Below are 10,755 nucleotides of genomic sequence, written 5' to 3'. Positions count from 1 at the left end.
TAAAGTGGTCCCGGAGAGGTGGTGGAACTCATTTCCCCTGAAAATCACAATAAATGTATCAAAGCTTCAGAAAATGAGAAAATTAGTAATGAATCAACTTAAAGCTATAGCTTAATGCAGGACCAGTGTAAGGCTTGCCTGCACCCAAGGCAAAACTTCAACTTACCCCCCACCTCCACCTCACGGTTCCACCGATGCCCACTTCCAAGGCCCTTTAGTGAAAGTGTCGAGGTGACGTCCTTAGGAGTTCCACAGCCTCTATGTAGATTAAGTACAACAGGGAACACTTCCACATAGACATCCTTCATTTTATGACTTGGTAGTATCCCCCAGATCCTGGTGCCCCAGGCAGCTGCCTAAAGCTGTTCAATGGTTTTATGGAATGTATTTGATAAATGATAGATAGAAGCTGATTAGTGCTATTGGCATCATTTCAAGTAATTTCTCAATGGCTGAGAGTTACTGTGATCTGTAGATGAAAGACTATTAGCAGTTGTATTTAGAATCTCCAGAATTTTATCTGGGGGCTGAACTTGTATCCATTATCCATGTGGCTTCTCTGCACAGTTTGAGAGGCTCCAACTCTAGAGTCCTTCAAAAGTAGACTCAAGACTTTTCTGTTTGCTTAGCATTTCTTTAAATCAAGGTTTAAAGTGGTCCTGGGTAAGTGTGGAAGACATTCCCCTGCCACTATATGACAATATATGTTCCCTGCGTCTATAACCCCTAGGGTACATCTAGTGTATACCTGTATGTGTGTGTTATGTATATCTGTACTGTCACTGTTTAACTGTCTCCTAACTGGCTGTTACACAGCAATCCAAATCCAATTCCTAGTATACACAAGAATAACTGGCCAGTAAAGCTGATTTTATGAAAAGCTCCATTATTTTTGTTGTGTATTTTGTTCATTCTATTTCAGATGGGATGTTGCAATGGGCAACCAATCATATTCTCTCTGTTATCTTCTAGAAGGTGCTTAATAAAAGTGCCCTTACACTAGTAAGATTTATCTTCAGATCTGGCTGGTTGGAACAAAAACATGGTTATGGATGAGTGACAGTTTGTCAGTTTTCCAGCATTTCCAAGCAAATGGTCAACTGTCATTTGACCATTGACCATTAACATAGCCATGTTTTTGTTCCAACCAGACAGATCTGCAGATAAATCTGCGTGTGTATGGCCACCTTAAGAAATAGATTCTGATTGGTTGCCCATAGCAACATTCCATCTGGAATAGAACTCCCATCTTTGTAAATTAAAGCCTTGATTCCTATTGGAGAAAGGGCGCTATATAAATAACACTATTGGTGGTATCATTATTATTACTTGTAATCTTTAGAAGGTTTGATACATCTTACCATAATTCGCAACCAGTGAGCTGCTTTAGATATTTTAAGTACAGTATGTTTTGCAGAGTGGTGTAGCAAAAGCTCCCGCAGAGCAAGCGATGGCCTGGGGCATCTGTCTTATGCAGATTCTGGGGTTTCTCAGACCTGATCGATTGCACCCTGATCTGCAAACTTGCAATCCATTTGATTATTGAACGACTGCACATGCGTCAAATAGTGACAGAAATCAGGGCCGGTGCAAGGCACCGGAGCGCCCCAGGCGAGTCGGGGTGGGGGCGAGTCGGGGTGGGGGCGCCCCGGTGCCGGGGGGAGGGAGGGGGGGGGTGGTACCTGTGTAAAAAAAATTGCTGCCCCGGCATCCCTGCAGTGCTGGGGCGGTCAGGGATGTCCGTGCCGTAGGGGTACCTGCGGCGCCGTCATGTGTATAAAGCTTGCTGCGGCCGGCGGGGTCCCTGTAGTGAATAGCAAATAACTAGCGCTTCCCGCGCCGCCGAGCACATAGCGCTAGTTATTTGCTATTCACTACAGGGACCCCACCGGCCTTAGCCAGCTTTATACACATGACGGCGCCGCAGGTACCCCTACGGCACGGACACCCCTGACCGCCCCAGCACTGCAGGGACGCCGGGGCAGCAATTTTTTTATACAGTTCGCTGGGGGTGAGGGGCGAACTGACGCCCTCCAGGTGCCGGCGCCCTAGGCAAATGCCTAGAGCTGCCTAGTGGTGGCGCCGGCCCTGGCAGAAATAGTGAAAATATCTATTTGCAATCCCCTTTGACTTTTTTGGAATGTGGGCACAAAATATATAGTTACGCCACTGGTTTTGCACCCTGAAATAAACTCGCTATACAATGATTAAATGCTACAATGTTGTATATGAGCAGTTTTAAACCAGTGCCATTGTTTACACTGTTTTTAGTATTTCAATATCCTGTATTGATATGAAGTTCAAACAAGATAATGAGAAAACCAGAGATATAAAAAGCAATGAACCAATGTTATCTTTTTTCACTCTTAGATGCAAAAGTAATTAAAATGAGGGATCCGGGAACGAGAAGATATCACTTGCATACTTTGCTCACGTTGATCTTCCTTGTGACATTCACAGGTAAAATAATATTTAATCTACATATATTTTGCTATGTTATGCTGAATAGTTTGTTTGCAGTCAGACACGTGTGACCATTTATTTACATACATATGCGCAATATTATATTGTCTTGCACCAAAAAGTTGCCGGTACAGTACATCCACACTAGGACGGGAAAGGACAAGACACAACCAATCAGCATTAGCTGGCCCAGCTGATGCCAACCCCAGTCATCACTGCGGCAGTGGCAGGCACTAGGGTGGCCAATCCCAGGATTTGGACCCATAATTGCTGGGATTTCAGGATTAGACTGCGGGATTAGACTGCGCATGATAATTTTGCAGCCTTGCAAGTCCACCAAGGGCCCCCGCCTCCCCTGAACCCCTGCAGGCAAGCAAATGAATGATTTGCATTATCATCCATTCGCAGCCTTCCTTAGGTGCGGGGGAGAAATCATTCAATGGACGGCAACTATCAAATGCTTTCTTCAGTGCTCGCAGATCTGAGACACCTCTATGGTGTCACCCTATGCAAGGACAGGTCGGGCAGCTGACATCCGCTAACATCAGCTACCCGCCCCCCACACTCGCAACACCAGGAAATTTGCATGGGAACGGCCAATGTTTTGATGGAAACGCCCATGAAACGCTGGGCGTTCCCATATGCAAGTTGCCTGGCCCGCCACCCTGTGTCCCCCGTTCGGACTTCTGTATGCAGGTACTGTGGGCACACGCACACAGCGGCTGCACATGCACATAAAAAACTATGCACATGCACAGTCGCAAACAATCTGTCCCCTGCGAACTTGTGGGGGTCCGACTGAATCTGAATAACCCGGTATAGCTCACAAATTTGCATGATGCTATTGGCCTATAGGAAATGCCTATTAGCACGGGTGTAACTAAACCTTTGTGGGCCCCAAAGCAAAAATTTTAACAGGGCTCCACTCAATATGGTTCCTATAAAATACAGAACAGTGCAGAACTATACAATATGGGGATAAATACACAGCCTTATGGAAAGTGACTATACTGCATAAGTGAGAGTTCCCGGACAGCTCACTGCTCACTGCTCTTCTTCGGGACTAAGTAAAAACCGGATCCAGGCAAGACCCTGTAACACCGTAGTTTAGAGCTTGGAGTGTCCGGTCCGGGGGGTGGTGTCTTGTCTGGGGTGATCAATGTTATAGCTTTCACCGGGGACATGGGGAAGGGGAGATTACAGCCTCCCCAATTGGTCCGAACCATTCCGGTTTTTGCTACATACAAAAGGCTTTATATACAGGGAGGCTTTATTCTCTCCCTCCTCCTCTCCCTGGTGACAAGTGTCACAGGCAGCCCCCCCCCCCCGGACCAGACAATACAAGTTCCAGAATGACAGAAATGAATGAATGGAGCCAGTTCGGGCCGGCTTTCCGGGGTCGTGTCCGGTTCCGGTTTTTACCCATACCCTATAAATTGTTTATCTCTGAAACATGTGGTATTTTGTTATTAGCTTTTGATTAAAACAAATAAAATACATCTGCGATTTGGAGGCTTTTGTTATTTTAATACTGAAACATTGCCATGTTACATACAGGTTACTATTGTACATTTGCTTTTTATTATTTGTTTCATTGTGTAGCATTGCATATGTCAGCAAATAATTAGCTTTTTATTCAGTCAGCCCTCAAATAGGCTTTATTATAATCTTCTTATGTTTTAATTTCATTCTCTGCAGATAGGCTTAATTAATGAAGTGATAAAACCCGGAGAAATCCATACACAAATTCAATAAGACCCTGAGATAAGCAGCATTAGCCAGGCGGATGGGTTCTCAGCTTCATGATTAACATTAGATGCCAAGAGCAAAAGCTAAGAGATAGGGAGCTGTTGGAGGACTCAGTTGTAATAACGAGGCTGAAGTTACAGTAGCTTCTTATTCGCTTCTTATGTGGCCGGATTCTTATAAGAGGTTTAACTGATTGTCAGGACTGGCAGCAAACACACACACAAAACACACTGAATACCGAAAGGAAAAAAACATGTTGGCCCCACAGAGAAAAATGACACATGGGGGAGGGTGATAATAAACTGGTGCTGCAAGTTGTAGTGACAGCAATGATCAGTCACCTGATGCTGCTGAGTAGGAGAGGAGTTAAGGTTGTGCTGGCTCAGCGGAGAGATGCTCCCAGCAGAGGCATCACAAGTGGGGTGTTGCCACACCAGGGAGTCCACCATTTAGGAGGCAACACCAAAATACTGGCTACTCTGCAGTGACAGGAGCTGGGTGCTGCAGTTTGTCCTTATCTTGCAGCACCCAGCTCCTGTTACTTAGAAGGAGCTGAACTGGTTTCCATAGGAGGCCCAACATCTCTGGACACGCCCCCAGAGTGATGGACATGACCCCACAGTGATATAACCAGCAGAGTTCCTGCAAGTGCCTCCTAACAATCAGCACCCGGAAGTGGCTATTTCCCAAATGTATTCCACAGTAAAACACATATCCTGGGGGGCACTGCCTGCCAGCTGGGAACATAATGATCAGTTCAAGCCTGCAGACAGTGTGAGCCACTCACCCCCTTGGAAGGGTACGTGGGGAACCTGTATTGTCAGCGATCTCTTGTCCAATGAGTAGCTGCCTTCAAAATCCCAAATATAATACTTCTAGGGATGGTTTCCAGCAGCTGTATAGTGCAGCACACCGTGACCTGAATAAAAAGTGAATTTGTCAACAACGTCTTCATGGTTTTATGTATTAAGTTGCTTTCATCGGATTTGCTGATTGGAATTGAAAGAACTGCTGGAAGAGCAAACTTGTATATTTGAAGTCTTATCCCTACCAATAAAAATGTTGTGGCTCTTGTTTGAGCATTAACCTACCCTTTCAGAACATGAAACGGCAGGAGTCCACATGTAGCTTTTCATAGTAACCGATTATTGCAAAAACAGTGATGACCATCGATAGCTGTATCGTCGATGGTTTGAAATCATTGCAGGAAAGCCATTAATGGTTTCACCACTGTTGGCTAAGCTTTGCGCCTTAAAAATCTGTCTCTCTCCATCTAACTGGAACAAACTGATACCGCCTGGTCTGCCAAGACACTGAAAGCTAAATAAATATGGTTAAATTGATTTTCCAAAAAGCAGCAATAATGAGAAAGCAATTTTCCCTAATCTCTATAAATGGAACACTAAATACCCTCACTAGAAATAACAGCTTTAAAAGCTTATCAGCATGTCTTTGATATCTGTCTTACATATTTTCACAAAGCAGAATTCCTCATGGTTGCCATAAAAAATATTATGTAACACTAACTTCACTTAAAACTTCTTGAATATACTGTACAGGCTTAAGGTCCTTACACACTGGGCGACTATGCCCAGCGTGTATGGACAGCGATGATTGCTATCATACACACTGAGTGGCTTTCCCCCTGCCCGGCGCCGTCACCGGGAGAGGACGGCTTTGCATAGCGCAGAGCTATGCAAAGCCGTCCTCAAAGCCGCTCATCTACTGGTATTACCAGCAGATGAACGGCTTTTCCCGGTGATGATGCGGGAGCGCCCAGCAGCGCTCACCGATCAGGGCATACACACTGGTTACAGCTGAGCCGCTCAAACATGCTGTTTTGAGCAGCTTTCAGCTCAAAGTCGCCCAGTGTGTATGGACCTTTACACTTGGATTAATGTTACAAAGACATACAAAGTACACTACATCGATGTAGCTGGATCTCCTACCAGATCTTGAGACTACTGTATAAGGACACATAGCATATTAGAAAAATAAGAAATGTTTTAAGTTCTTTCCGTTAATGCGCGACCTACCCCCTCATTTTGCCATCAAAAATGGCATCCACCAAAGTTCCCACTCAGTTTCTGGACACATTTCGGTAAAACCGTGCAGTCTTGTGACAACTCTCCACATTCCTCCATACAGTGTATTGCTTTCAGCACTTTTATTGGTGGAGAGCTCCAGCTCTCCACCAATCAGCATGCTGACAGCACTGTCTGGCTGCAGGTTGGGAGGCAGGTAAAGGTGTATTTCTACCTACCATGCATTAAACTTTGGAGGTGCGTTAACATTAGGATAGCCCTGATAAGGATGTGCGGCTAATCTGCTGATCCAAACAGTGCATGTGACGTGACGAAATTACGTTAGTTTTATTCTAACACAGCTGGAAAGCAGGAAATTGCTGCATGTCCCAGAAGTGGTATATGTAATTAAATGTATCTCATGAAAACATCCAAAAAGTTTACATACTATAAATATAAAATTATATATTTATGTAAACTTTTTAAATGTTTTCATAAGATAGAATTAGGGCCCTATTCAGGTTGGCTTGGTAAGCTGCGATCATCGCAGCTTACTGAGCACCTGAGACGCTGCCCATCCAAATGCCCAACCGCCTGCCACCGCCGGTTTCCCTCGTAACATGCAAGGGGATATGCAACGAAAACACATCCCCTCGCATGCCTCCCCTGCAGGAGAAATCATTCGATGGTCACTGACCATCGAATTATTTCTCCTGCCTTTGCAAATAGAAGTCGGCGAAAACTGACTTTTATTTGCCTGCGCCCAGACCTGTGATGTTAGCCTGTGACGTCAGCCACCCGCCCCCGCAGGCATCGGCCTGCCCACTTACCCATGGGAATGCCCAGTGTTTTCATGAGGATGCCCATAAAATACTGGGCTGTCCTATGGTCGAACCCCATTCCCACTGCCTCCCCACCTGGCCCACCCCAAAGTTTGCGTATGGCTCGGCGACTATGAAAGTCGCCGAAGCCATTCGCAAAGGGGGACTGCATATGTGCATAATAGACCATGCACAGGCGCAGTCCCCAAAACATCGGAACGGGGCCAAACTCGCTATATTGCAAATCAACCAGAATCACCCCCTTCATTTTACATGAGATTCAATAAGGGGAAATACTATATAAAGATTTATCATTGCAATTGTGTACATCTTGAAAGGACAACAGCCCCTTGCTAATATTATTCAAATGTACAGTCAACCTTATTCCATGAGTGTATGAATAGGGAGATCAGACAGCCCTAAGGTAAAGTTACTAAAGCTACAAAAACAGAGAAGTGAAGATGTCGGCCATGGCATGCAATCAGATTCTGGGGCTGATTCTGCATCACACGTAGTGATCCAAATTCGGCGCTTGCCCCGATGGTCAGGGTTTGTGGCATTTACCTGTTCACTAGGCTGCGAGTGCAAACCCACTTAGCCATATATATATAAGCCAATATTAGACCAATATTACCATAATACAAACCACGGCAGCTGCCTAAAGTGCATGTTATTAATTAGGGAGCAACTAAAATGCTGCATGTTTGACATATTGGCTCTTATTCAGATCTGATCGCAGTACAAATTTGTTCTCAAAATGGGCAAAACCATGTGCACTGCAGGTGGGGCAGATGTAACCTGTATAGTGAGAGTTAGATTTGGGTGAGTTATTTTGTTTCTGTGCAGGGTAAATACTGGCTGCGTTATTTTTACACTGCAATTTAGATTTCAGTTTCAACACACCCCACCCAAATTTAACTCTCTCTGCACATTTTACATCTGCCCCACCTGCAGTGCACGTGGTTTTGCCCATTTTGGGAACAAATTTGTACTGCGATCAGATCTGAATAAGGGCCATTATTCATTTTAATGATGGCACAGTAAGTGTTATAAAGAATTTTTTGTTAAAAATATATAATCGCAGTTACTTAAAGAATGTCGGCATTATTTTGAATCACAAATCAATATTTACCGTTCAGCATTAGTAGAATAAATTAGATGTACTGTATATACTGTAGTATGAAATAACCTCTTTCATGATATAAGAGCCATTCACGTACTACAGCAGCGGCGTAACTATAGCACCGCAGCCCCCGCCACCGCGGGGGGGGGGGGGGCGCTGTACATGTGGGGGCGCCGGGGGCTGCAGTGCTATAGTTAAACCCCCCTCAATCCCCCGCAGACTTACCTATCGCGCTGGTCCCGGCGGCTCCGTTCTTCTGCTGAGGACCACCACAAAATGGCCGCCCCCATATAGCACACAGTTCTCTGAAACTGTCTGCTGTATGGGGGCGGCCATTTTCTGGTGGTCCTCAGCAGAAGAACGGAGCCGCCGGGACCAGCGTGATAGATAAGGCTGTGGGGGATTGAGGGGGAGGTTTGCATGGGCGGCGGGGTAGGGGTGCTTGGCGGGGCGGTGACGGGGGGGCGCCCTAACGGTGGGGGGGCGCCCAAAACGTAGCTACGCCACTGTACTACAGTATATAACACTGACATAAAAACCAGAACTACGGACAGGCTTCATTTATCCAGGGGGTGCATATCCAGGGGGTGTCCGGTCAAGGGGGTGCCTGTGACAGCTCTCACCTTGGAGATGGGGAAGGAGAGATTACAGCCTCCCTGAATAGTCCAGGGATGTAGTGAAAACCGTTACGGTCCGGACCATATGCACAGGCTGTAATCTCTCTTTACCGTTTCCCAGGTTACAGCTGTCACATGCACCCCTGGACCGGATACTACAAGCTCATGAATGGCACAGTTTAATGACTGGAGCCTGTCCAGTCCAGGGTTCCGGGGTCAGGTCTGATGCCAGTTTTTACCCCATGCCTACTAACACTTCAATGTGGCTTTCGTATAAACTTATTAGTATCAGGAGTTTCTTTAGCTAAAAAGTTGGGTGTCATTTATATATCAATTTCTAATATTCTCTTCACATTTATTCTGGAATGACCCGGTTTACATAATCATACCTCCCAACTGTCCTGATTACAGTCCTGATAGTTGAACACTCTCCCGATGACCCATCCACAGGTCGCAGTGTCCCGCAGGCAGGAGGGGTAGGCACAGGTGGGGGAGCAGGCGATAACGTCTGCAGCGGTGATCACTGAATAGATTCATTCATCTTATAGTGCAGGAATGGGAGCCGGGGTGCTTTTCACAGAGTGATGGACATGCCCCCAAAAATTATGACAATGAGGGGTTTGCTGTGCTAGGCCATGCCCCCCCCCCCTCCCACACCCATTGAGGTTACACCCACCTCCCCCATGGCTACACTCCCTTTTTGGTCCTTATTCAAAAAGTTGGGAGGTATATATATATATATATATATATATATATATATGTCAATAACATGAAAAAAATTATCATAATGGTTTAACTTGTATTTTAAATTGTAAGGATCATTAACTGTTTTCTCCTCGTCTACATACATATGAGAGACCACCTTTTTTGGACCAATATTAGTAAGACTGCATTTTATAGTTATCTTAGTAAATAATGACACTATTTGCAGGTGTGTTTATGGGATGCCCTGGACATATCAGACCCTCCTGAGTATTGGTGTAAGGTAAATTTCATACTGTTAGATTTAGTGTTAAGATGCCCATGCATCAGCGTTTCACCAGTCTGCCAGCACTGCCCATCTGCTGACCTGATCGGGGTGGGATTGGGTTGGCAAATAGCCGCTGATGTAGGGGGCCCCTTAGTTGGAAACTTACTCAGACCTTTTCTTTTCTTCTATTTGCAGATACGACTTTACTTGCAACGCAAAAAGCTGAAATTTTTGCAGCTAGGCATGCCGCAAGAATTCCCACAACCAATATCCCGCCATTATCAGAATTTACATTGTGTCTCGACTTATATCCTACAAACAATGCTAAATCTTGGACAGTATTTTCATACTGTGTTGAAAATGGGAGTCATCCTCTTGAACTTGGTTTAGGTATTCAAGGTAATATGCTTGTAATATCTCATTTGGGAGTGGAGCATATATCTGAGAACTTTCTAAAGACATTTCATTGGACTTCGGTTTGTTTAATGTGGAAAAAATCAACAAGTCTACTGGAGGTCTATTTGAAGGATACATGTGTCTACAGTGCCACAACTAAAGATGCTCTACTCAAAGGATATGGAAGCCTGGTGTTAGGTGCTGACCATAGGAGGGAAGGTGCTGAAATTACTATCATTAATTCTACCACCTTTATTGGATTTGTATACTACTTCCAGCTGTGGAATTATGCAAGATCCCAATTTAAACTGGTCGATTGTTCCGAAGGGAATCTTATCAGTTGGACTAAACAGGTTTGGAACTTCCCATGGCCAGAAACAGATATTAACCTGCGCTGTGGTAAGTAATATATTCTCCTTAATAGAAGGGTTTAATGTACCACATAAACAGACAAACGTACTAAACACTACTGGAAGAGTACTCTTCCTGTAATATGAGTTCCTACTCCACATTTTGCATGACCATTGAAAGCCCCGGTATGATATGCATTGATACGTACCTACATTGGGGGGAATTTATTAAGATCGCCAAT

At 44.9% G+C, this 10,755-nt stretch overlaps 1 protein-coding gene across 1 annotated transcript in view; it reads left to right on the top strand.

Annotated features, from left to right (window-relative positions):
- The first annotated feature begins 2,337 nt into the window (after positions 1 to 2,337).
- Positions 2,338 to 10,755, top strand: part of ADGRG4 (adhesion G protein-coupled receptor G4) — a 91,200-nt gene continuing 82,782 nt past the window's right edge. Inside the window, exons 1-2 of the mRNA XM_083159492.1 lie at positions 2,338 to 2,460; positions 9,963 to 10,562. Of these exons, the coding sequence (XP_083015618.1) occupies positions 2,340 to 2,460; positions 9,963 to 10,562 (721 nt within the window). The 5' untranslated portion in view covers positions 2,338 to 2,339. The remainder of the gene's footprint in view (positions 2,461 to 9,962; positions 10,563 to 10,755) is intronic.

The sequence above is a fragment of the Crinia signifera genome, chromosome 9 (genome assembly GCF_055691185.1).
Source record: "Crinia signifera chromosome 9, ASM5569118v1, whole genome shotgun sequence".
Lineage (NCBI taxonomy): Eukaryota > Metazoa > Chordata > Amphibia > Anura > Myobatrachidae > Crinia > Crinia signifera.
The sequence above is the reverse complement of the archived record's forward strand: the minus strand, read 5'-3'. Positions and strand labels throughout refer to the sequence as shown.